We start from the raw sequence: 25142 nt of genomic DNA, 5'->3' as shown, positions 1-25142 counted from the left end.
TTGCGGGGGGCGGCCAGAGATGCTGCCCCCCGTGGCCAAATGAGGGTGCGCCCGCCCATTTGAGGAGGGCCCATGGCCGGAGACCTCGGCAGAGGAGGCTGCCCGGCCCAGCCGAGCTGAGGACCACCTTCCTTGAGTCCTGGCTTTCCCCCCTCCCCACCCCACCCCCACCCCCCAGCCTCGCAGTCCATCTGCAGAAATAGTGGCTACAGCGAGAGGTCGGAGGTGACCTGCAGGGGGGGTCCCGGGGGACGCCGACGAGCGCTGCGACGGCCGGTGTCTGCGCGGATGTACGGCTGGTTCCGCAGATCTGGCGGCCAAGAAGAGAGACATTTACCTTTCAGGAGTCTGCCCAGGGTTGGGACACCAGTCCAGGGCACAGGCCTCACCCCTCTAAGGACACAGGTTGTGTACACGTGGGGGGAGCCTGTTTCTTTATCAGACCTCCCTCCAACACAGCCAGGCCATGCATGGTCCAGGGGAGGGCAGCATGACTCAGTCCCCCCAAGGGCCCCCAGGGCTGTGGGCAGCCACTGGGATCAGAGGCCGGGCCGTTGGGTACCTGGGGGCTAGAGGGGGATCTCCTCTCCCAGGCTGGCCTCACAGAGGAGCCTGGACGTCCTCTTGCCAGTGCGAGCAGTGAAGGGCACCGTCTTGAGCACTGAGGGTTGGAAGGGAGGAGGGGAGAGAGAAAGGGAAAAGGAAAAAAAAGACAGAAAAGTAGCAAAGAGGCAGTGAGGCAGCCAGACCCCCAGGGCTGGGGGGGGAGGATGAAGGACAGCATAGGACAGACAGAACAGGACAGGCCCCACCAAGCCCTCACCTGTGATGATATCTTCAATGGCCCCATCACGGTCACTCTCATAGATGAGTGGCTCCTTCTGCTGCTTCCGTTTCAGCTCAGAGATGAGGTCCATCTGTTGCCGCCGGATCTTGGGTGGGGACTGGGGGGAGGGGGAGGGTATACAGCTCCAGCTCCAGGACCCCCTTCCCCCCTGTGCCACTAAACCCTAGACCATCTGCCTGGTCCCCCACAGTAAGAACAGCTGGCTTGAGGAAAAGGAACCCATTCCCACCCTAGGCCTTGGGCATCCTGGCCTTGGGCATCCTGGCCTTGGGCAGGGTCAGCCCATAAAAATGAGGGTGTGGAAGAGGGCCAGACCTTTGGGATGAGGATACTGAGCATCCCTGGATCCCAGTACCAAGTTCAGGGGCAGTTACCTACCTTGGGTGCTGGGGGCTCCCCTTTCCCTGGGGTGTTGGTGCCTGCCTCCTGGGCAGCTGCTTCTTTCTTCCACTGTTCCACCTCCTGCTCGGCTTTCTGAGGGGCCAAGGCAGGTCTGCATGAGGAGAGTCCTCCCTTCCCTATGCCACCTCCCAGCAGAAATAGCCCCCACCTCTCCCTCTGCCCACGTAGAAAGGCTGCAGTGCACTGCAGGGGTCCCAGCCTGCCCACCAAACACACATACCTTATAGGCTTTGATGAAGCGACTAAAGAGGGAGAAGAACATGGAGGGGGACGTGGTCTTGGGGTTCTCTCCAAAGTACTCCACCACAGACTCGTAGGCTTCCTGCGGGCACAGCCTGTCAGCCCAACCGGCACAGACCCCTCGGAGCCAGGCCGCTGCTCTGTACCCCCTTAAGACACTGGCCACGTCATCTCTCCTCCTCCAGGCAGGTGGCTGTTCCCTCTTGCCCCATCCCCCAAGGTGTCCCTGCTGTGGTCACAGCGCTCCAGGCCTTGGCTATACAACACCACCCAGGAAGTCCTTCAGCCCCCACTCCAGCCTCCCCACCTCCCGGGCCGGGCCAGCCCCAGCCCACCTGAGCTGTCTTGCTGTCTGCCAGAAGCTTATCCATGACGGCTGAGTTGGCCCTCAGGAACTCCTTGAGCACCACGCAGTCATCCTGCCGCACAAACTCCCGCTGGGTCAACTCCAAGCCTCGCTGCAGGGAGCGCACGTCCCCCAGCACGCTGTCCAGGGACACTGAGTGGGAGGTGGGGCAGTAGAGAAGCAGGGAATCAGAGGGGCAGCATTCCCATCCAGTTACCTCCTGTGGTCCCCTTGCTTTCTCCCAACCTGTATCCATTCCCAGGGCTGAGCCCCTCCCCCCACTCATACCTGAGCCTGCCTTGTCCAGAAAGTGCAGGTCACTGTGGAAACCTGTGAGCTGTGGGTACTTCTCAGCAATGACCTTCACCAGGTAGTGCAGCAGTGTCTGCTTGCGGTCAGTCGACTTCATCTCCAGCAGCTGCAATGGGGGCCTGCTGTAAGCCCCAAGCCACCAACCATCCCCCATCCCCCAGGTCAGGGGACCTCTCCTTGCCCCCTCACCGCGTCCAGACTCTGGAGCCGGAAGCCATAGGCTGCTCCCCGCTTGCTGCTGTTCATGTAGTTGCCGAAAGCCAGGACAATCTGCAAGAGAGCGCGGGCGGGGCTCAGCTGGGTGCTGGGGCTGAGGAAACCCCCTAAAGTATAAATTGCACGAGAAGAAAAGGTGGTGAAGAGCAAGCGCTACATTCAGCCCCCACCGAACTCCTGTGTGGACACCGCAGGTCCAGGATGCATGTATATGCGTGTTCGACACATGCACGGCTAACACCACAGCACACTCAATTTTGTTGTCTGCTATCTCTACCCAAAGCTGTGCTGCCAACACCTCCTCCAAGGCTGTGGGGTCACCACCTCCCTCACAGCCATTTCTATTGGTTCCCCGACAACACAACGCTCTGGGACTTCCCTGGTGGTACAATCGTTAAGAATCCACCTGCCAATGCAGGGGACACAGGTTTGAGCCCTGGTCCGGGAAGATCCCACTTGCCACGGAGCAACTAAGCCTGTGCACCACAACTACTGAGCCTGTGCTCTAGAGCCCACAAGCCACAACTACTGAGCCCGTGTGCCGCAACTACTGAAGCCCGCATGCCTAGATCCCAGGCTCCGCAACAAGAGAAGCCACTGCACTGAGAAGCCTGCTCGCCACAACAGAGTAGCCCCTGCTCTCCACAATGAGAGAAAGCCCACACACAGCAACGAAGACCCAACGCAGCCAATAAATTAACTAATTAATTTTTTTAAATAAGGATGCTCTGCTAATAAACTCAGGCAAGGTGTGAGGTGCACTGTTGTAACATGGCCCCCAGCCCCACCTTAGCTTTGTCCTTCTGAGCCTGGATGTTAGACGTGGGAACGTTATAATTGTTGCATCCCAGGGACACAGGGCAGGACCTGGGTCTCCCTCTCACACGACCCAGCACGGGCAAGGCATCACGGGTGGACCCCCACCTCCTAGAACCCTTGCCCTAGGCTCTCACCTCCAGGATCTGGCGGAGTTTGTCCGAGGACTTGACGGACATTGAGGCTGCAATGACGGCATTCAGTTGCTAGGGGTGGGATTGGGGAGACATAGTAAGTTGGGGCAGGAGTGGGGGGAGGCCCAAGTACTCCCAGATGCCCGCTTGCAGACCAGGCTGCAAGCTGCCTCCTCCCCAAGCCCAGCCCAGGCCACGTCACCCTGCCAGCCCGCGCACACCGGCATGAGCAGCTGGGCAGTGTCTGGGAAGTTGCCCAGGAAGGTGAGCGTGTTCATGCGCTCGGGCAGGCGGGGGATGCGGCTGAAGCGCAGCATGAAACGGTCTTCCTCCGACAGCTCCTCTATGGGTCGCTGCTCCTGCTCGAAACGGGCGATGAGGCTGCGCTCATACTCCGTGGGCAGGAAGCGGGTCAGCAGCTCCAGGAAGTCCAGGCCAAGGGTCTGTAGGTCGTACCTGTGAGGGGAGGGGTCGGGGTCACTCCACACTCACCAGTTCTTGAGAGCAGGGCTACTCCTACCCCATTATGTGACGGAATAAATGAACTTAACTATTTGCTATTGCCAAGAACTTCCAGGAATAAGAGATAAGAGTCAAGGGAAGTTGGGAGCTAGGAAGCGTGGAGTCCCAATCAGACATTAGTGGCAGATGTCCAAGCTGTAAATGCTTGGGCCTGAGTGCAAGGAGACAAGAAAGCAAAAGGAACATCTCCATCTGGGCATGGTCTCACAGTACAACCTCAGTTTTCTTAACCTGAAAATGGGAACATGATTCCCTACCCTACTCTCTGACCAGCGTTGATATGAAACTTGATGGACTCTGTTCCATAGTTGGGGCTCTTTTACCATCTGCCTAACAACCCTGGCCTAGCAGAGGGGCTGGGCTGCCCACAAGCCCAGGGCAGAGGTACTCACGTCTCGATGGCCTGGCAGATGCGGTCTGCCCCCAGGTTGCCCTTGCGCAGGGTGATGGCCAGGTTCTTGGCCCGGTTGGCCTCGATGAGCGTGGCTTTGCTGGGGGCCTTCTGGGCTGCCTTACTCTTGCGAGCACTAAGGTCTAGGCTGGGACCCTGGGACTTAGTCTTGAACTGCTCCTCAAAGTCATTCATGTCCAGCTCCTGAGGGTACAGGGAGAGGAAGTGGGGCTGGGCGGGGCCGGGGTCTGGTGCATTCCTAGCTGAGCACTGTGCTTGGACCAGGCCACCAGCAGAGAAACAAACCAGTACTCAGCCTGACCACGGGCCTTGATGGGGGATACAAGGGAAGCACAGGGAGCACTAAGGAGGAGCAGGAGCAACACCCAACCCAGGGGACCCACAATCCAAGCCGTTTCAGCTGAAGGAAGAGCTGAATTGGCCAGGGTTAAAAAGAGGAAAGGGAAGGGCATTCCAGACAGAGGGAACAGCATGAGCAGTGGCCTGGAGGCAACAGAACACACCCCTTTTGGAAAACTGAAAGTGGAATTAGAAGGGCTGAGGCCCTGGTTGTCTGTGGGAAGGTGGTAGGAGAGGGGCCTGAAAGGAGGAAAGCGGCCAGGCTTAGGGGAGAGAGGAGCCCCTCTGCAGGGATGGAGGGAAAGCCTCCAGGGGAGTCAGGATACACTGCCTGCTAGATGCACTAATCCAGTTTGGCTTAACCCCCATTCCTGGGCCTCCATGTCCTCCTCCATAAAATGGGATAGAGGAGGTGACCACCTGCAATGCCCAGCATGATCCAGGCAGGTCCCCTCCTCCTCTGGTACCCACGCTGGCAGCAAGGCAGGGCCACACTCACCTGCAGCACCTTCTCATCATTGAGCTCAGTGAAGACAGTGCCTGTGATCTGGCTGGGTTTCAGGGCCACCCAGTTTAAGAGTGGCATTCTGAACTTGGTCTGGATGGGTTTCTTGGCCTTCACTCCTGGGACAGAGAGGGAGGGGTCACTGGGGCAGTAGGAGGTGGGGTGGCAGGGAAGGTATCCGGGCCCAGGCCCAGGGAAGACAGACAGAGCAGGTTGGAGGCAGCAGGAGGCCCACAGACAGAGGGTCCTGGAGGACACTGAAGCCAGAGCCCCTCCCTCCATCCTCCCCCCGCCTCGTCCCCCTGCCCTGGGCAGTTCACTCACCTGCGTCCATCTCTGAGCCAGGCCCTCCAAGAGCATCAGAGGGACCTCCCGGAGGCGGTGGGGGCGGTGGAGGCAACGGCCCGTCAGCGCCATGAGGCAGAGGTGGCGGTGGGGGTGGGGGCGGCTGATCTCCCGGCAGCGGTGGCGGGGGCGGGGGCGGGGGCTCTGCGCTGGCCGGGAGGGGAGGGGCCAGTGGGGGCGCCAGGGGCGGGGCTTCCTGCTGGGAGGGGAGACCAGGTAGTGGGGGCAGCGGCGGCGCTGGAGGTGGCTGTGCGGGTGCTGCTCCGGGAACCGGCTCTGCTGCAGGCGGGAGTTCTGAGCCCAGCGAGAACCGGGAAGGGGGCGGGGAGAAGCACGTGTCCATTTCTTAGGTTGGGTGGTCGCGTCTCCACCTCCCCGCCCTACGCATGTGCACTGGACTTATTGCTACCCACCAGCACTTGCCTGAGCCACGCCCACAACCCAAACCTACCCCTCCCACCTCTCCCCACCTGAGATGTCCCCAGGCTCCCCCTCCAGGCCCCGGTTCCCCCATTTCTATCCGACCCAGCCTGAAGGTCCTGCACACCTGGGCTGGGGGAGCCGGTGGGCACCCCCGGAGTCGGCGCATCACTGCCGCTCGGAGTTGCCACAGCGACCGGGAGGATCTCGATGGAGACTGCATCCCCGGGCCCTCTCAGGATACGGATTAACCCCTTCTCCTCCAGCTCCTCCACTTTCAGCTCTAGAGCTGAAGGCCGCGCCGGGGCAGGGGTAGGCACTTTCTCAGGCTCAGAAGGACGTCTGGAGGTGCCCATGGGAGTCGTCTCGCTGAAGCGCTCCTGCGAGCCCCGGGGGCGGGGTTAGTAACCCACCCGCAAGCCTGGCACAGAGCCCCCATTTTCTTGCCGGGGTGAAAGGAGGTGTCAAGCCTAGAAGCCCCAAACGGTCTTTTCTTGGGAGCCCGGCCCACCCCTCCTCCCTCCAGCCTCACCCGCAGGGTCTCCAACTCCTTTCGGGCCTGGCTTAGCTGCTTTTCCAGCTCTGCGATCTTGGCCATGGATTCGTTCTCCGCGTCCCGAAGCCGCTCTGTCAGCTGTGGTACCAGCACATGGTGAGCTCCCACCCGCAGCCGGGCACTGGCACGGGCGCTGAGGGGGCGGCACCAGGCATGCCTGCCTGCAGGGCCGGGGGAGGCTTCCGAGTGTGCTTAGCCCTGGGGTGCCGCGGGTGCGTCTGAGCCCGGCACTTGAAGCCAAGTAAGGTGAGGTACTGAGAGCACTGAATTCTCTCAGGAGGGGAAACCAAGGCCCCACTGATGAGAAAGGGAGGTGGAGAGGAGACTGAGCTGGCAGGGGTCCCAAGCACCCAATTCCACCCCAATCGGGGCCTGGGGTCTGAGCACCTGGAGAGGAGGAAACCTGCCTTCCTCAGAGGTCCCGCCCCGTGGAGGAGCTCAATGAATATTCATTCATTGAGAAAGACACCCAAAGGGTTCAGGTCAAACGCAGGGGCCCCCAATTCACACCTAGAACCAGTGCCTGTTATCAGTGTGGGGCTCTATGGGCCTACTCTGTGCTGGGCCAAGTTCAGGAGCAGCTCTCACCAAGGACACCTGCTCCTGCAGCTCCTCCATGTGCTCCAGCACAGCATTCTTGGTCTCAGTGTCCTCCAGCAGCGCGCCCACATCAAAAACATTGTCCAAGTAGGCCTGAATCTGCACCTTCAGCTTGTCACTCTCCGTGAACCGAAGCCTCTGTCCCCCAGATGGAAGGTGCAAGGTGAGGCCCGGTGTGAGGGATCTTTCCAATACCCCTCATCACCACCAGAGCCCAGACGAAGGGGCCTGAGCCCTAGCCCATTTTTGTTTCTTTATTTTTTATTGAGACATAATTCACATACCATAAAATTCACTATTTTAAAGCATACAATTCAGTAGTTTTTAGTATATTCACACAGTTATACAAACCATCACCCTATCTAATTTCAGAACATTTCCATCACTCCAAAAAGAAGCCCTGTACTTGTTAGCAGTCACTCCCCATCCTCTCCTCTCCCAGCCACTGGCAACCACCAATCTTTCTGTCTCTATGGACTTACCTATTCCAGACATTTCATATAAAGGAATTATACAATATATGGCCTTTGTGTCTGGCTTCTTTCACTGAGCATAACAGCGTAATGTTTTCAAGGTCCATCCACACTGTACCACATATCACTACTTTGTTCCTTTTCGTGGCTGAATAATATTCCATTGAACGGACACATCACCCTAGCCTGCTTTTCACCTTTTGTCAATTCTGGCTTTCAGAAATCCAGTCCCAAAGGCCCTGCTCCTCTGGGAAGCCTCACAAAGAAATCAGAAGAAAGCTACAACTTCTCTGCTCAGGCTGAGCCATGAAGTACCAAGCCCCTCTGCCCATCTTCCCCAGAGCAAGGAACTCCCCCAGGACCCGGACCCAAAGAGCATAAGCCACGTCCTGCTTTGGCCCAGTATCTCTGTGCTCCCCACTGTGTGCCTACTTGAGTCTGGTGCTCCCAGAGCCAGACGGAGGGCCACCTAGAGCCTGTTCCAGCACCTGCGACAACAGCTCCGTGGTCTGGGGGCCTATTTTGCAGCAGGCACCACTCTACACATTTACAGTCTTTATTATTTCTATGATTCTCCTGTCTTACAGATGAGAAAACTTAGGCTCAGACAGAAGAGACCTATTCAAGGTCACATGAGCTAGGAAGTGGCAAAGCCGGGATTTGAACCCAGGTCTGCCTGGCCCCAGCACCTGTGCTAACCACTGAGCCATATTCTGCAGCAGGCAAGTAATTAAGTCTAGGGGAGGCGTGCAGGGCTCACCTCCAAGTACAGGTCCAGGCCCAAGTGGGTGAACTCATATTGCAGGAAGACACGGAAGTTCATGTTCTCCACTGAATGTACCACGATGTTGATGAATTGCATGCAGGCCACCTAGGGGTTTGGGGAGGCGGTAAGCAGGTCTATGATCCTCTTGGTGGGGGGTTCTCAGTGACTTTCACCCCCCATTTATCCCCAAGTCCCCCACCCTTGCCACATTTCTCACCCCACTAATCCAGCTTTGTCCCACCCATATTTCTCCCCCATGTCCTCCTCCCAGCCTCCCCATCGCTGACATCCACCCCTCCCCCACCAACCACTCAGTCCTCATACTCTGCAGGAGCTGAGCCCAGATCCCAGATACCCAGGCTCCTAGCTGCTCCTGGCACCCAAGGGTGGCCCAGCCCAGGCTGGGCTCCTGAGCTCACCATGAAGTCAATGTTGCTGTCCTCATTCCGGAAATATTCCATCAGCTTTTCAAAGCGATGCTGCTCTCCACATACCTGGGTGGGACAAATGGCTGTCACTGAGGTCCCAATAACACACTGCCTAAGCTATCTTCCAGCTGCTCCCCTTATGCCTCTGTGAGCTCCTCTCAAGTTAAATCTAAGTCAGGCCATGTCACTCTTCTGCTCAAAACCTCCATTCCCTCTTGATCTCTCACAGCCCTCCCCAACACTGACCCATTCTGGCCACACTGGCATTCTGGTACATTCCTACCACAGGGCCTTTGCACATGCCATTCCAATGTGATGTGCCTTGATGTGCTCTTACTCAAGACAGCCACCACACCAATCCCTCACTTCCCTCACAACTTTGCTCAAATCCCACCTTCTCGATGAGGCTTCCCTGACCACCCAGCAACTAGTTCCCCCTCCCCCGACAGCTTCCCTGACTTTTTTTCCCCAGAACAGTTATGATTTCTTCATGGACTATGTAATTTGCTTGTTTTATTAGATCACTGGTGATCTGTCTTCACCTGCCTGCTTTGTTTCTTTTGTTCACTAACGTATCCCAAGGGCCCACTCTACGCCTGACACATAGTAGGCCCTTGATAAATATTCATTAAAGGAACGTATGGCCATATGCTGCCGTGTGCATCATATTCTCATGCAGTTACTTCCCATGAGCTTGTTAACCGGAGTCAGCAACTCCCAGATGTATGGATCAAGGCCAGTTTGGATCTGGCAAGACCGAAGGGCAAGGGCTCAGGACAGGATCCCCATAGTTGTCCCTGTCTCCCCAGGCAGTGCCCCTGTATGACCCTGTACCTTCCCTTTAGTTGAGGAAATTCCCCAAATACCCACCCAACGTCCCTAGCTGCCCCCAGCAGAGGTCACAATTGCCAGTAAGAGGGCTCCAAGCAAAACCAGAGCGCAAGTACACATCCGGGTGCGGGCTCCATTACCTCCTTGAAGTTGTCAAAGGCAGAAAGGATGATATCGTGTCCTCCCCGCACGAGGCACACGGCCGCCAGCAGCTCCAGCACCAGAGCCTTGGTTCTGGGGAAAGAAGGGGCAGGTTGTCCCTTGTGAACGGGCAGGCCCCACAGCAAAGATGAATGTGAGCCTGGCTGCAGGGAGGAGAGGGGAGCTAATAGGGTTGGAATGAGCCTGGGCAGTGGTCCTGAGAACTGAGGAGACAGAGTAGGCAAGGGGTTAAGTAGGAGGAGAATCTAGAGCTGGAGAAAGGTTAGGGGCCTGGACCTCACCTGGGATTCTTGTTGTTGAGGCTCAAAGCAATCTCATTGACACAGGCTGGGTGGTTCATGACGAGGCTAAAGCCAGACTGGGGAGAAAGGAGAGGTCAGCTCCCTCAGGCAGACCCCCAGGACTGCCAGCACCCTCCTGCCCCACACCTCCAGCATGGTCAGTGCCATGCCATTCCGGTCTCTATCTGCCTCTCAAGCTTAGGAAGTTTTTGGGTTTTTTTTGGGGGGGGGAGGGGGGTGCTTTGCCACATGGCTTTCAAGATCTTAGTTCTCCAACCCAGGTTGGAACTCAGGGCCCCAGCAGTGAGAACGCCAAGTCCTAACCACTGGACCACCAGGCAATCCCCAGGAAGTTCTTTATATCCAACCACAACCTCTTCGGTTGCAGCCAAAGTCTGGTCCCTCTTTTTAAATACCTTTGTCTGTTCAAAAGCTAGTGTCAAAGACTCAGTACCTTGGACACAGTGAGTCCTTAAAGGCCAGCTAAGTGAGGGGGACCGGCCTCCCCAATCACCCCTCCAAACGAAATAACCCAGGGGCTGCTCTCCCTGTGGGCCTGGTGTGTATCCTTTCTTGGTGGGGTGCCTAGGTCCCCACGTAAGGTGTACCCATGCCCCCAGCCATGTCCAGGGTTTTCTAGGGGCCCTGACCAGGAGAGGGGCAGAAATCTGGGCTTCCCCTCAACACTCATCAGCCTCAAGACCCTGAGCTAACAGCCTAGATCCCCAGGGTGCTCCAGTGGGGACAGGGTGGGGGACAGTTAGTCCCAGAACCTCGGCGGCTTAGGCAGCCCCCCAGGAGCACAGTCAATGCCAATGCCCCAGGCCCACTGACCAACCTGGTAGTTCATGATGGCACGCAGACACATGATGCAGACGTGGACGTCGTCCTTCTGGCTGACGATGCGGGAATTCCGCAGGGCCTTCTTGCTGTGGGCCGGGGTCAGCCTGGGTGGGTGGGGAGGAGGCAGAAGGGGTCAGAGTCCCAAACCCAGCTTCCTACTCTCCCCACTACTCAGATGGCCACTGGAGGAAGAGGGGGCACATCTGGAAACTTCTGCTTCCCGTCCACCCAACCAAAGAGGCCAGCTGAGGGCAGGAAGTCTTCCTCAGTCCTTAGGCCCAGGGCCTGGCATTTCAGGGGGTGGGGGTGAAGAGGCGAGGGCCAGGGACTCAAAGCCCCCTAACAGGGATCTGGTATTAAAAAGGGTTGCTGTGGGACTTCCCTGCTGGCACAGTGGTTAAGAATCCACCTGCCAATGCAGGGGACATAGGTTCAAGCCCTGGTCCGGGAAGATCCCACATGCCACAGACCAACTAAGCCTGTGTGCCAAAACTACCGAGCCTGTGCTCTAGAGCCCGCGAGCCACAACTACTGAGCCCCCGTGCCACAACTACTGAAGCCCACGCACCTAGAGCCCGTGCTCCACAATGAAGAGTAAGCCCCTCACCACAACTAGAGGAAGCCGGCGCGCAGCAACGGAGACCCAATGCAGCCAATCAATCGATTGATCGATCAATCAATCAATAACAAAAAAATTAAAAGGGTTGCTGTATTGTGGGGATTGAGAGCTTATAGAGGGGAAAGACCTCCGATGCTTGTAAACGGCCATGAAAATGCTCTCCACAAGGTGGCGCTCACGGCCACATGGGTTCATTTTCCGTCTTGAGAATTAAGACTGCTTTGGGTCAAATCCCAGCTCACAGCATGCTAGGCAAGTTACTTAATCTCACTGGGCCGGGAATGGTAATAACGGTACCTTCCTGATAGGGTTGCTGGGACTATGAAATGAGCTTAGAACAGTGTCTGGCACACACCAAGTGCTCTATGAATGCTCTCACTGATTCTTTGCTAAAAGATACATGATTTTTTTCCGTTCTTGCAGGCCAGTCAATACTGGGAGGCCCCACTCCTCGCTCTTCCTGCCACATCGCCCTTTTCCCGTCATAGCTCAGATATGCCTGTGAGTCCTTGCCCATGCTGTTCCTTCTGCCTGGAATGCCCTTCCCTGTCCCCACCATTGCCTGTAAAGCCTGTATCCATCTGCAAGACACAGTTCCAGTGTCAACTCTTCTGGGAAGGCTTCCTGATGCCCCACGCAGCGGCCTCCTCCCTACTCAGAGCTCCCAGTCATGAGCTCCCATGACAGCCTGTCACACACTGTCCCCTACTAGATGGAAGGCTCCCAAGCGCAGGGTATTCTGTCCCCTGAGCACCTACCATCATGCCTGGTACCTAATATATGCTAAAAAAAAAAGTTTGTTGAATGAGTAAATGAATGAATGAAGAAATATATTGTGAGAGTTTGGGGCTTCAGATGAAGTTGGTTTCCTAGACCCAGAATGGGAAGGGAGGAAGCTGGGGGTCCACATGAGGCTCCAGGGCCATCTCCTTCCCTCTCCCCACCTCCCAGCAGGATATCTTAAGTTAGGATGGGCCAACATATCCAAAGCAGCTGAATCAAAGGTGTCGCCAGAGTTCAACACCTCACCCAGCCCCACCACCACCCTGGGAGCTGACCAAGCATGCACCTGCCCCTAGGTAGCTACGTACCGGGGAGAAGGGGGGCACCTGGAGGCCGCATGGGAGGAAACAGGGGGTTAGATGGATACAAGAGAGGTTCCACCGACCCCAAAACCCCCTCCTTATCCCAGACCCCACCCAGATTCTAGCCTCTAGGTGCACCCCGGAGGCTTCTCAACACACCCATCTCCCAAGCCCTGTGTGAGGCCCTTACTCTGATCCCTGATGCCAGACTACCCCTCCCACCACCCCCAGGGCCCAGGAGGAACAGGCTGGGTACAGCAGTCCAAGGGTGAATTCTCCATTCACCTCGCCACCTGCCACCCTGCCAGGGACCCACATACTTGATGGTCAGGTGGCGACTCTTGGGCTGTGGCAAGGATGAGGGCGGGCCCTTGCTAAGATCTTCCACTGACTGCTCCAGAGGCTTGCTCTTCTCAGAGCCCGGGGCTCCGTTGTCTGTGTTCTCCATGTCATACCTGCAGGGGTTAGACTGGAGATGGAGGCCAACACTGCAGGGCACTTAAGAGGAGGTGCGGGGGGAACCCAGGGAGAGACAGATCTGCAGGAGAGACTGGGGCCAGGAGGAGGAGGTTGTGTTCTTGGCACTGTGCTGGGCCTAGTAGGTCCCAGCTGGCCACCACAGGCCACCTCCCTCCCCGTCCACAGCTCAAGGCCAACTGCAGGGCTCCAGGGTGGGCCCAGGCTATGCTGCCTGGCGGTGGCCAGAGGAGTGGGCGAGGGGAAGGAAGGCATGGACTCCAAGGGGCGGCACAAGGGCGGGGCCGGGCTTACGTGACAGAGCACTGCGCCAAGGCCAGGTATTCAAGCAGCACGTCCAGGCCACGGTTCTCCTCGTTGAGGAACTCCTGCACCCACCTGCAGGGCACAGAGCTCCCTGAGTGACGGCCTGGAAGGACGTCCTGCCCAGTGTGGGCACAGAACAGGCACAGCAAGGGCCCCTGGGCTGCCCTTCCCCAGGAAGACAGCAACCAGCCCCGGCCTCGGAAGACTCAGTGACGCCAGGGGATGATGCTAGGCGTGGCCCGGCCACGTTTCAGGGGACAGAAGAGGACACCCGCCCTGGAAGGGGCCCGCAGGCACATCCTGTGGTGAGGGGCCTGGGGGGATAACAAGGGGACCCCAGGGACTGCCTGTTGGCACAGCTCTTCTCCTCCCCTGTCCTCCCCAGGGAAATCTGAGCCCTTGCTCACCCAATGTGGTTGGTCCTCAGGGAGATCTCCAATTCCCGTAGCACCTGGGTGGACTCCTGAATTCGCCTCTTAAACTGGGAGCCAAGAACAGGGTAGTCTGGTGGGTGGAGCCCAGGCCTCAGCCAACAGTGCCCACCGGCCCCCCCACACCCGGCCTTTCACGCTCAGCTGCCCCCACCACCTCCACACACCTGCCCAGCAGAAGAAGCATTCTCAGGCCACACATACTGCCCCCTACACAAACATGCAGGGTGCACACCACACGGCCAAGAGCAGACACGAAAGAGGCACACACGTATCTCCATACACAGATGTACAATGCACGCACACACACACGAGGACAAAGGATACATGTACATTCAAACGTGAACACCCTGGCTACACACACACGTGCACATCCATACACAAGCACAGTGGGTACACGGACATGAGATACTCACATATCCACACAGAGACACACGGGGCACACACACCCCCTATACAAGGACTCAAGGGTACATACACATCCACATGTGGACACAAAAGGACACACATGATACATGCACGCACACCCATGCCTGGGCACACAGTGTGCACACTGCACACATTACACAAGTACACACAAGTGTACTGCAGAGGAGCTGCAGAGGAACCCGTGAAAGTGCACACCCAGGGCACTCTCAGTCCCCTGCACATACCCACACACACTCGTCCATGTACCCACACAAGCCTGCAGAAAAGTCTATACACACAGTTACTCCAGCTGCGCAGAGCTTAGAAAGTACAGGGGGAAAGGGACAGAGAAAAAGGGGGAGACATATACCCCCAAGTTGGACATCCAATCTGCTGCTACCTTTCGGCTGACCCCACCGGTTTCCAGGTAGCTCTTCAGCTTCTGGATATAGGCTGCAGGGGGGTTCTTGACTTGAAACCGCTCCTGCAGAGACAGGGTGGGGTGTACAGGGGACCAGCCAGGGCCACCCCAGGGCAAATGGCCAACCCTTGTCCCAGAGTCCCTTTCTCAGCTCTGACCCAAGGTCCCAGGCTATCCTAAGACCCCCCCCCCCCCCCCCCAAATACCAAAGGCGTAAACCCAAACAACCCACCGGCCACTTTAAAAGACCCCAGTCCCCGGCCAGGCCATCCCTTGCTCTATGGCCACAGGCCTAGAACAGCCTGGGTGGAGTGTGAAGAGGTCAGTCCTTGCAGGGGAGACTCAGGCAGGCCAGTAGGTGGCACCCTCCCAACCCCGTGCCCGCCCTGGGCCACACCCCAGCCCAGAGCTGGGAGTACCAGGAGGAAGAACCCTCTGGAGGGGCCTTATGAAGGGCCCAGCTCCTGGCAGGGCCTCCCCCATAGCTCCGCCCCTGTTGTCCTGTTCCCCTGTGTCCATAGGGACGTGTGTGTGCACGTGGCCTGTGCTCAACAAAGCAACCCCTAACTCCCCCACCCCACCCAGGGCTCCAGGAGCCACTCACACCAGAGGCAGGGGCGCTCCACCCAAAGGAGCTCCCACCCTTCCCAACGCAGACCCCTTAGATATGCCCAGCCCCCCCCCTCAACCTCCCACTTCTCCCAAGCCTTTGTGCGCCCAATCTGAGGTGCCAGGCCAAGGGGCAGGGACCCCTACCGCAGCCCCAACGCCTCCGGAGGCAGCTCCCGGCCCTCTCCCCTCACCCTCCAGACTCCTGCCCTGCCGGCTCATCCCATCCTGGTCCATTAGCAGGAGCCGAAGGCCCAGCCCCGGCTCCCAGGGGAGGCTCCCTGCTCCCCAGCTCCCCACCCCCAGCCTCCAAGGCCACAGGCCCGCCTCCCTCCCTCGCTGAATCACTGCTGCAGCCAGGCCTTACCCTGCCCCAGCAGCAGAAGAGGGGTCTTTCCGGCTACCATGGACAGCAGCCCTGCAGCTGGAGGGGCCGGGGCAACCTTGTGAGCCACAAAAGTGGCAAGTCCAGGCGCCCCACGGAGCACCAAGAGACAGGGGCTCTAGACCCTGCTCTGCCACTTGGGAACTGGTTGACTTGGGGAACTGCCTGGCTGACTGCAGCTCCTCTGGATCCAAGGTCAAAGGAGGACAGGAATTCCTGACCCTCCTCCCCACCTCCCATGGGGTAGAATGAAGATGTCCTACACTGGGGCTGCCCCTTCTCTTCCCCAGCCCAGAACTGAAGGGTGAACAGGGGCTGCCCCAAGAAGCTCAGCAAGGAGGATGGGGACACGGCCCCAGCTGCACTGGCCAGTGCCCTGGACCAGCCCCTGCCAGCTCTTCAGAAGGCAGATCCAGCCCTGCTCGTGACTCATAAGGTCCCTGGGGAGGCCCATGCCCAAGAGAGGGGGATTCCAGAGTCCGACATGGGCCCTCATTACCCTCTCCGGATGCTACACTGGCCTCTGGGCAGAGTCTTGGCCTCGCAGCAGCGTGGCAGTGTCCCCTCTCCTGCCAGCCCCAGCCTGGCAAGGGCAGGGCACCCCAATGACAGAAGGGGCCTGTGCCCACCTGGTCACAGATGAGCTCCCACTTCTTCTCGTTGTCATACTGGCTCAGCAGCTGGACCTTGTCCGGGGGCAAGTTCATGCAGTTCTGGGGAGGAAGACGACAAGGTAAAGATGCTGAGTCTCCCTACTAGGCCTTTCGTACATATGAGTCCCGTCACCATCTCAGCCCTGGAGATACGTAGCATTAACCAATGAGAACGCCGAGGCCCAGAGGTGGAGTACCTTTCTGAAAGCTCAACCTAGAAAGTAACACTGGGATTTGAACCCAAGTCTGCCTGACTCCAGGGCCTGGGCTGTCACTCCTACACTGCCTCCTTGGCATACCTGGCATGGAGGCAGCAGTGTGGGTCCTCAGCCTGACTTCCTGGGGCCTCAGGCACCTCTGGGTTCATTTCCCCACATGTGATAAGGGGGTACCATCTCTTCTCCCATTTGGGTGGGAAGCTAACCGGGACCCACCTGCGGCCAGGCCCAAGTGTGGCCAGACATGGGCTGTGCCCCACTCCCATGTGCCACCAGACACCAGGTGTGTGTGGTCCCAGCCCAGGGCACCAGTGTCTCACAAACACCACAGAGCTTCTTGCGAGGATAGCAGCCAGGGACTTCCCTGGTGGTCCAGTGGTAAAGAAGCCGCCTTCCGATGCAGGGGACGTGGGTTTGATCCCTGCTCAGGGAACTAAGATTCCACATGCAACTAAGCCCGCGAGCCACAACTAGAGAAGAGAAAACCCTCACACCACAACGAGAGAGAAGCCCACGCGCCTCAACAAAGAGCCTGCGTGCCACAACGGAGATCCCGTGTGACACAACGAAAATCCAACACAGCCAAGAATAAACAAATAAATGAATAAATAAAATATATATTTTTTAAAAAGACAGCAGCCAGCAGCCCCTATCCATCTCCAGCCTCCTCCCACCTCGTCACTTCAGGACAGGCCAAGGGAGATGAGGTCAGATGGACAGGGAGTTCCAAGCAGGTGTGAGTAGGCTGAGGCTGCAGGGCCCCGGGGGCATTCCAGGGGAAGGTCACCCAGTTACAGGAACCAGGGAGAGCAGCCAGCGCACTGGGTCTGTGGCGCTGGTGGCCCAGGCTGGGACTCCCCTCAAGAGCTAAGAAAGGTCAGCATTGCTCTGCCTGGGTCCTCCTCCTCAGCCACAGATAACAAGGGTACAACGTGCCTGCCGAGCACAGGACAGGCTTAGGGTCCCACCAGGGACTATGGAATCACCAGATGCCACCAACACTAGGAGCTCCCTGGACCCCCAGGACGTGGCGTGTCTCCCTAAAAGAACCCGTCCACCCCAATTCAGTAAACCCCAGGTTTATTGAAGGTCCACGATACGTCAGGCCCCAAAAGACAGTCCTGGCCCTCCAGGAGCTCACAGTCTGCACGGGGGTTGCGGGGGCCCCAGGGAGCCCCAGCCCAGGGTGGAAGAGGCCCCTGCCACCAGCTCTCACGGCTCAGACTACACATCCTCAGTCACGTGGCCCTGAGAGGAGGCCACAGCTGGAGCAGAGAAGGGGCCACACCCACCCAGGGCTTCTCAGCCAGCTTCCTCTCCGGGGTGCTGGGCCTAATTCTGGGGCTCTGGCCAGACCTCGCCCCCAAAATCACTGCCTTAGGTCAGCCCCAGACAACAGGAAGCTGCGTCCCCTTGGCCCCAGTTGCCCAAGCTCTCCGGCCCGAGCCCCACTTGAGAGGTGAAACTGCCCATCCACCCTGCCTCCTCCCCCAGGCCGGCTGGGGATAGGGATACGTCATTCCTCTCCCCCTCCCCCCCGCTGCGAAAGTGAGCCCCGGATTGAGGAAACCGCCCTCGGTCTCATCTGCCGCCCTCCCCCAATCTACCGACAGCCAGGACGGCTCCTGCCCCATGGGAGGGACTGCCTGGGAAGGGGCCCTGGAGCCCAGGGGAGGGTCCTATGTGGCTAGGGAGGCCTCCGTGGGGCCAGTCTCTGTCTCTCTTTCTCCCTGGTCCCTCCTGGTCCATCCCCACCCCACAGAGACCCAGGGTGGGGGGCCAAGGCTGAGCGGGGAGGAGAAAGCAGGGACAGAAGGCAGGAGATGCCAACAGGGAAAATGGACTGGTGGCCAGCCCGGGGAAGGAGGTGGTGGCGGAGGAAGGAGGGCTCAGAGGAGTGAGGGGATGGCTCAGCATCCGAGCCTTAGAGGGGATCGCTGCTTCCTGACATGGGTCCTTCCGGGCCCTCGCCCACCCTGGGGACTTGTTGGCTCCAGGAATGGCCCCAGAGGCAGTAACTCATCATCATAATGACTCCGACGACTGTGGTGCCAGCTTTGCCTGAAGGCTTACCAGCCCTGCTCACGGATGGCAGCCTTCCACCCCCAGCACCCTTATTGGCACCACTATTAGTCCCATCCCACAGGTGCAGGCGCAGATGAGTCCAGGTTACGAAGCCAGTACGAGGGGAGTCGGGTTGGCTTTGAGCCCTGAGCCGACTCAGAACCAGCGCCCAGGTCCACGCCCCCAGTTCAGCCCCGGGGTTATTACTGGGGAGGGGGAGGACTCTGCTGGGCCAGCGCGCCTGTCCCAGCGCTGGTGGAGGGCAGGGCGCCCCTTTGCCCCTTCCCCACCTGGGCCTCCTCAGGCCCCCCAGCCTACTTGCCAGCCTGCTAGACGGGCTAAATTTAGGCTCGGAAATCAGAAATAGCTCTGACAGCGCTGAGCGCTAATTAGCAGCTGTTCCTCGGCTGTGCCCACCAAGGAGACGGGTACCCTAGGGAGCAGGAGAGGGGCCGGTGATGCCACTTGCTCAGAGTGGGGTGAGGCCATCCTGAAAACAGCGACAGACCCCCAGACTCAGGGCCCTTAGCAAGGAGGCAGCACCATGGGGCTGGGGGCTTGAGAGAGAAACAGAAGGTTGGCTGATGGTGCTCCGATAGGACAGGAAAGGACCAGGAAGTCCAAGTGTGTGTGGGGAGGGGGGGTGGAGGGGACACCTGCCTCCTGTGAGGGGAGGAGGGAGGGGGACTGTGAGGTGGAGGAACCCAAGCTGGATTCAGGGGACACGGGCTCTGGGCCCACCTAGCCTGACTGCTTCTTTGCCTCCTTGAGCCTCACCTTCCTCCTCCATAAAATGGGCGCACCTCCCTCCTGCCTCAGACTCCCAGGGCTCCCGGGAACACCCAGTGAGAATCTGTGTTTTGATGTAATAATACTTTACAGGGACATACCACTATGAAGAGGCGTGTCACAAGCTGGGGGGTCGGGGGAATCCATCGAAGACCCCAAGGTGAGAGGTGTGGTGGACAGAAGTTTGTGAAAACATCCGGATGAAACAGACCTGTCTCCAAGGCTCGGCCCGAAAATGAACTGAGCCTTCAGCCCCCTCCCCCTGCCGCCCTTCATGCTTCAAGGAGAGGGAGACAGGATTCATCTCTCAGGGTGTGGCCAAGGGAAGAAGCTGCTGCCTCAGTCCTTCTATCAGAACGTGCGGGGATCATCCCGCTCCTCCCCTGCCCACACCCTGGGTGTCAGAGGGGCCTCCAGCCCTGCACACCCAAGACCAGCCCCTTGCAGGCCGCCCCCCACCCCCAATGCTGACACCTGGGCAGGTGTCCCTGGAGACTGAAGGGACCCAGCTACATTTGGACACAGCCACACCCTCCAGTTTCACTTTCAGTTTGAGCTGAGCCTACATCCCAACCCACCTGCCCACTCTCTCCCTAGGCAGCCCAGCCCTTCAAGCCCCAGGATGCCCTTGAACTTGGGTACCAGCCTGTCTCAGACCAGCCCCACAGGGTCCACAGCTCTGTCCCCCTGCCCCCACTTCCCTATCTGTCTCCCCCACCCACCTCTATATGGCCTCAACCTTGGTTTTAGAGCTCTCAGTGCATCTCCAAAAACAATCAATTTTTTCCACTTTTTAAAATTCTGGTATACAGATTTTCTAGGGCTCTTATAAACAGTCCCAGGCTTAAAGGAGGTGTGGGGTAACTTGGAGCTAGAATCAGACGCTAAGAACCCCAAAAAGCTAACAGCTTCTCCTATCAGGGTTGAAGGGTCCCCATGGCAGGAACACAGGCAAACAGGGTAGCAGCAGGGCAGCGGGCACTGCCCTTACAATCGAGGCTGGTAGAAGGATAAGAACAGCAAACATTAATATTCCCCCGAACTCTGTGCTAGGTGCCCTTCTAAGTGCTTTACCTCTTCACTCATTTAAACCTCAACAACAAGCCTACAAAGCAGATACTATTATAATCCCTCATGTCACAAATGGGAAACTGAGGCACGGAGCCATTAAGCCGCTTGCCCGAGGTGACCCAGCTGGCAAGCTGGTAAGAAGACTCAGTTTCCTCGGAGGAAGGAGCGCACAGAGCAGTGAGAAACTTGGGTCTTGGCCTCCCAGGGGTCTTCTGCAGCCAGCCTGGCCCCTGCGCCTGTCAGAGGAACCAGGAACAGCCAGCCACATTTCCTGCCACCCAGCACCCTACGTTTCCTGTTGTTGCCCACACGGAGCTCTTACTCACTGGGGAACCCCCCCACCAGCACACCCTCTCTCAGAGGGAAGTGGAGGCCTCCCCACCCCCTCCCCATGTGCACACAGCTACCGTTAGCACCACTGCTGCCCCACCCTCCAGGAGAGGCCGGCCCTCCCTCTCGTGGTTTCCGGCCACCAGGCAGTCTTCATCTGGGCCCCATTGTGTCTGACCTGCGTGATGGCAGGGAGGGCAGCCTGGCCGGTGGGTTGAAGACCGAAGATGGTACCCATGGTTGGTTGTGGACACAGAGGTCGGGGGAGGGAAGAAGCAGGGTCTGGGCTCCTTCACCTCCAAGGGCCCCAAGATGAAGAGGACCAGATCAGCTCCAACATCATCCCGTCCTCACAGTGGACAGTGTTTATAGAGCACTTGCCCTGTGTCAGGCATTGTGCTAAGCACTCTATTTAATCTCCTCAGCTCCATTTAATCCCTTCAACAATCCTAGCAGGCTGGACTATCCTTTTTTTTTTTTTTTTTCCTTTGGCCACATGCGGGATCTTAGTTCCCCAACCAGGGATTGAACCTGCACCCCCTGCAGTGGCAGCACAGAGTCTTAACCACTGGACTGCCAGGGAAGTCCCCAGCATAGGCCATTTTTTATCATCTTTTTACACAAGAGGAAAACTGAAGCTTGGAGAGGGTGGGTAACTTGCTCCAGGGCACACAGGTAGTAAGTGGCAAAGACAAAACTCAGCTCCCAAACTTCATGACCCCAAAGCCCAGGAAGCCACTCCACCTTTCCCGTGAGTAACCCCTGTCCTTCTCAGAGGCGGGGAGGCCTGAGCCACCTTCCGGGGCTCCATGTCCCCGGGAAAACTGCAGAGGTGGCCCCAAGGGCAGCCCCACCTGTTCCTGCCCATCTCCCCCAGCCCTTTGCCAACTGGTCCCAGATGTCACTGTGAATCATGCCTACCACATCCCTGGGTTTCCAGGGGCAGCATGTGCCAGCCCTGCCTGCTGGGAATGGTGCCCCACGGCCTCTGCCCAGCCCAGCCTCTGACCAGAGGGCCACAACCCCATTGGGATCCTCTATGTGAGACCCCAGAGAGGCGAGGCACAGGGCCTGAGTGACCCCACAGCTCTGTGAGCCAAACGTCATCTGCCCCATCCCAGAGGAGGGAGCTGGTCAAGAAGGCAGCGCCTCAGTCACAGCCAACAAAATGGACCCACCCGCCTCTGCCCTTCCCCCACAGTACCACTTCCAGCATCCACACCCTGCTTGGGACTGTCCTGACCTTCCCACACCCTGGGCACATGCTAAGGGCACCCCAGGGTGCCAGGCGCCATCAGGTAAATTCCTCTCTGCTTGAACGGCAGCATCACTTGGCCTCAAGCACATCACAGTGTCTTCCCTTGATTCCTTTGCCCCAAGGTTACAGGCTCCTCCCCGCCCAGACACATGAGGGGTGTCCTAGGCCCAGACGTTAGCCTGGCACTTCTGGCAGGCCTGGAAAGAACGTCCTGCCATCCCAAACCCTGACCCCTGCAGGGGAAGGCCTGAAGAGGCGGGGAAGACACCCAGCATTCAGCATGGCGTAGGAGAGGCGAGAGCACGGGCTGGTTTTCCCACCATCGCAGCAGGCCCGTGTCGCTGGGCAGCCATCGCTCCTCTGCTGTTGCTAAGGCAGCAGGCGGAAACCCTGGCTCAACCTGCTCTTTCTCCCCACCCCCATTTTAAGCAGGGGCACCCCTCTCTCTCACAGCCTCCGCAGAAAAGTAGCCCCCACCGCCCATCCTTGCATGGGAAAAAGGCTGGCCGGGAGAAAGGGAGAACGAGCGCCCTCATCTCCTGTCTGGCAGTGGGCTTCAGTAGGGATACCCATCACTCACAAGAGGGGTTCCGCAGCCAGAAGCTAAGGAGTGGTTTCGGATCTCAGGATGCTACTCCCCACCAGGGATGAAAGGGCTGAGCTTCAGTGAAAGGAAGAGGTTCCCTGGGGCCATGCAACTAAATCCCCAGGGGAGGGCTGTGCTTCCCCAATCCAGACTGGGGGATCCCTGGCGGTGGGAGGCCCACCACTCAGCAGTCTGAGGTTCTTCTCCTCTTAGACATTCACTGAGGACAGGACTTGGCTCTGGCCAAGGAGGCAGTGCTCAGATGGAGGCACCCCCTGTAATTCCTGTTGCTGGGCCTGTAGTTTTAGCCAAATCTGCAGCCCGCGCCAGCCTCAGCCAGGGGCCAAGGGTGTCGCCCAAGGCACAGTGAGGAGTGAGAGGAGCCAGGTTCTTAGCTAAGTGGTCTTGGGTTGGGTGTGTTCTGCACATACAAGACACAGGACAGGCTGACTCTTCCCCAGGAACAGGGGGGAAGTGGGGTTCCTGGTGAGGAGGCAGTGAACCCCAGTGGGTGCTGCTGTACCTAGCCACCACCACTTTCTCCACCAGGACACTTTCAGACCCTTCTCTGGGCCTTCACCCTCCACGCCCTGGTTCTCAGGGACTCCCAGTGGCATTTAGTGTCAGACTCAGCCAATCAGAGCTATGGCCAATGAAAAACACAAGCAGGGCAGCCAAGTCCTACACAGGCATCAGAACCTCACCACTTGACTTTTGGACTTTCCAGTGGTCTGAATTATTCACCCAACTCCTCCCCATTCGTGTGTGTGTGTGTGTGTGTGTGTGTGTGTGTGTGTGTGTGTAACAGAGACTGGGGCCTGGACCTCACCCTGTAAGCCCTTCCCCCCCCCCCCCCCCCCACCTATCCATAAACACATACTTAAGGGGAAAGACAGACTGGTGTCCCCCTAGTCAGGCTGCCCAAGGTCCAGGGAGCCACCACCAACCTAGGCTCCCCAGATGGACCCCAGAGACTGTCTTTCCTCTTTCTTCCCCCTCCCCCTCTGCTCCACCCCGCTTTGTGAAGCCATGGGTTTGGGGAAAGGGAAGCAGGTGGAGAAGCGGGGGCTTTGGGGCCTAGCCTGGTGTGAGGTGTCCCTCAGAGTCCCTCCCTCTCCCCGAATCAAGCAAGGTGCCTTCACGTGGATGGAGCAGACCCCGCCCCAGCCCACAGCGCCTCCAAATCCCTCCCAGCCTTTCTCCAGAGAGGGGGCAGCAGCCAAGACTCCCAGGCACTGTGAGGAGGGGCCACGCAGAGGATCTGGCGAGGAGGGCCTCACGCAGGCCAGGGGAGGGGAAATGATGTCAAGGAGGCGGCGGGGACAAGAAGCACAGCCACCAGCCTGCATGGCTCTGCCGCCTGCGCCTCCCTCGGGCCCCCACCCTCAGACCTGCAGTGCCAGACGGCTCAGACTTGGAAGTGCCTCTGGGGAAAAGCACGGCCTTATTTGCCTGTCTTCCAGGGTCTGGCAAGGGAACTGACGGCAGACAGGCCACCAGGCAATTAGTTAGAGAAGGAGCCTGGGACAGGGTTGAGGTAGGGAGAGGGAAGTGAGAATGAGCAGCCCTTCCCCCTCCCTTCTACCAGGTCTTAAGGAACCCTGACTTTGCTCTGGAGCCCCCACCCACCAAATCTATCCCAATTGCCTCCAGGCTCAGCCTGAGCTGATGGCTTCCTCCCCGGTGGCCTAATCCCCAAGCCCCCTAATTCCCTGGAGCAGGTGACAGTGCAGGAGGGGGGCTTCCAGACTTTTGCTCCACCCCAAGCCAGAGTGACCAACCCATCCTGACCCTGCCCTTCCTAACCTTAATTCCTCCAGTGGGTGTGAGGGGATGCACAGAATAAGGACCCACACACAAGCTCTCCCGGACACTCAGGGAGGGAGAAACACAGACACCCCGTCTGCATGATCTGACGACCCAGCTCCCGGCAGCTCAGGCACCAGCAGATCAGGACCATATATCTCTACTCAGTTTCCAGCTCCCAGGAGGTTAAAATGCAACCCCTTCTGTCTTTGACGCTGAGACACAAGTAGATGCTCCAGATCTGCACCCGGTGGCTGGGCCTGCGTGCAGTGGGGAAGGGGCTGCCCCGGGACCCCCCTGCCTGCAGCGCTTCCAACTTCCTCACAGGACATTTCTGTTTAGACCTTTAGACCCAGAAGCGCTGGGGGAGGGGGATGTCTCGGGGAGGGAGACTGGATGATTGCAGAAGAAAGTTTTGGGGGGAGAGTGCTAAGTCACTCTTTAAGAAACCACTGTCACTCCCACCCCCTGGAGGGGCCGCCACCCGGCCGCCGGAGATCTCCAAGCGGTACCTGAGCCCCCGGGGGCGGGGACGTGTGGCGAGCCCCTGCCGCCCCCCCGCCCGCGCCCGGCGCACGGCGGGTCACACTCACCAGGACCCGGCTAAACCTCTCCTCCAGCTCTCCGGCCGCGGGCATCGGCTGCTTGGGCGCCGCGGGCTGCTTGGGGGACAGCGCGGCGGGGCTCGCGGGCTGCTCCGCGCTGCCGGCCGCGTTGCCCATGGTGGTCCCCACCCAGCCGGCCAGGCGCCGCCAGCCTCGGAAATCCAGCTTTCCCCGGGAGGGCGGATGAGGCTCCCGGCCTGGGGGGCAAGGCGGGCAGCGGCTCTC

General features: G+C 58.7%; 1 protein-coding gene across 2 annotated transcripts; it reads right to left on the bottom strand.

Moving 5' to 3' along the window:
• Positions 1–173: 173 nt before the first annotated feature.
• Positions 174–25142, bottom strand: FMNL1 (formin like 1). 2 transcript variants are annotated; one of them, XM_057715170.1, is made up of 27 exons: positions 24906–25142; positions 16167–16250; positions 14493–14606; positions 13691–13764; positions 13272–13355; positions 12821–12955; positions 12507–12524; positions 10792–10900; positions 9954–10030; positions 9651–9744; positions 8671–8745; positions 8246–8356; positions 7001–7150; positions 6389–6490; positions 5984–6236; positions 5416–5730; positions 5086–5210; positions 4228–4430; positions 3535–3769; positions 3317–3385; positions 2337–2417; positions 2124–2253; positions 1825–1988; positions 1470–1571; positions 1226–1321; positions 824–944; positions 174–310 (listed from the first exon to the last, which is right to left on the bottom strand). In XM_057715170.1, the coding sequence occupies exons 1-27, from the start codon at positions 25032–25034 to the stop codon at positions 207–209; spliced, it is 3354 nt and encodes a 1117-aa protein (XP_057571153.1). In that variant the 5' UTR covers positions 25035–25142; the 3' UTR covers positions 174–206. The 2 variants fall into 2 exon arrangements, with proteins under 2 accessions (XP_057571153.1, XP_057571155.1); XM_057715172.1 differs by lacking the exon at positions 12507–12524.

This window comes from Hippopotamus amphibius, chromosome 17 (assembly GCF_030028045.1).
Source record: "Hippopotamus amphibius kiboko isolate mHipAmp2 chromosome 17, mHipAmp2.hap2, whole genome shotgun sequence".
Lineage (NCBI taxonomy): Eukaryota > Metazoa > Chordata > Mammalia > Artiodactyla > Hippopotamidae > Hippopotamus > Hippopotamus amphibius.
Note: the sequence above shows the minus strand (reverse complement) of the source record. Positions and strands in the feature narration are given on the sequence as shown.

Bases quoted from the DNA above. Each gene is read 5' to 3' on its own strand.
- FMNL1 (XM_057715170.1), bottom strand. From the start codon at position 25,034: ATGGGCAACGCGGCCGGCAGCGCGGAGCAGCCCGCGAGCCCCGCCGCG. The intron at 7,151-8,245 runs GTGAGCCCTGCA...TCTGGGGGACAG, and splicing joins GCCTGGACCTGTACTTGGAG to AGGCTTCGGTTCACGGAGAG. The intron at 5,731-5,983 runs GTGTGCAGGACC...CGCTGGGCTCAG, and splicing joins CACCGGCTCCCCCAGCCCAG to AACTCCCGCCTGCAGCAGAG.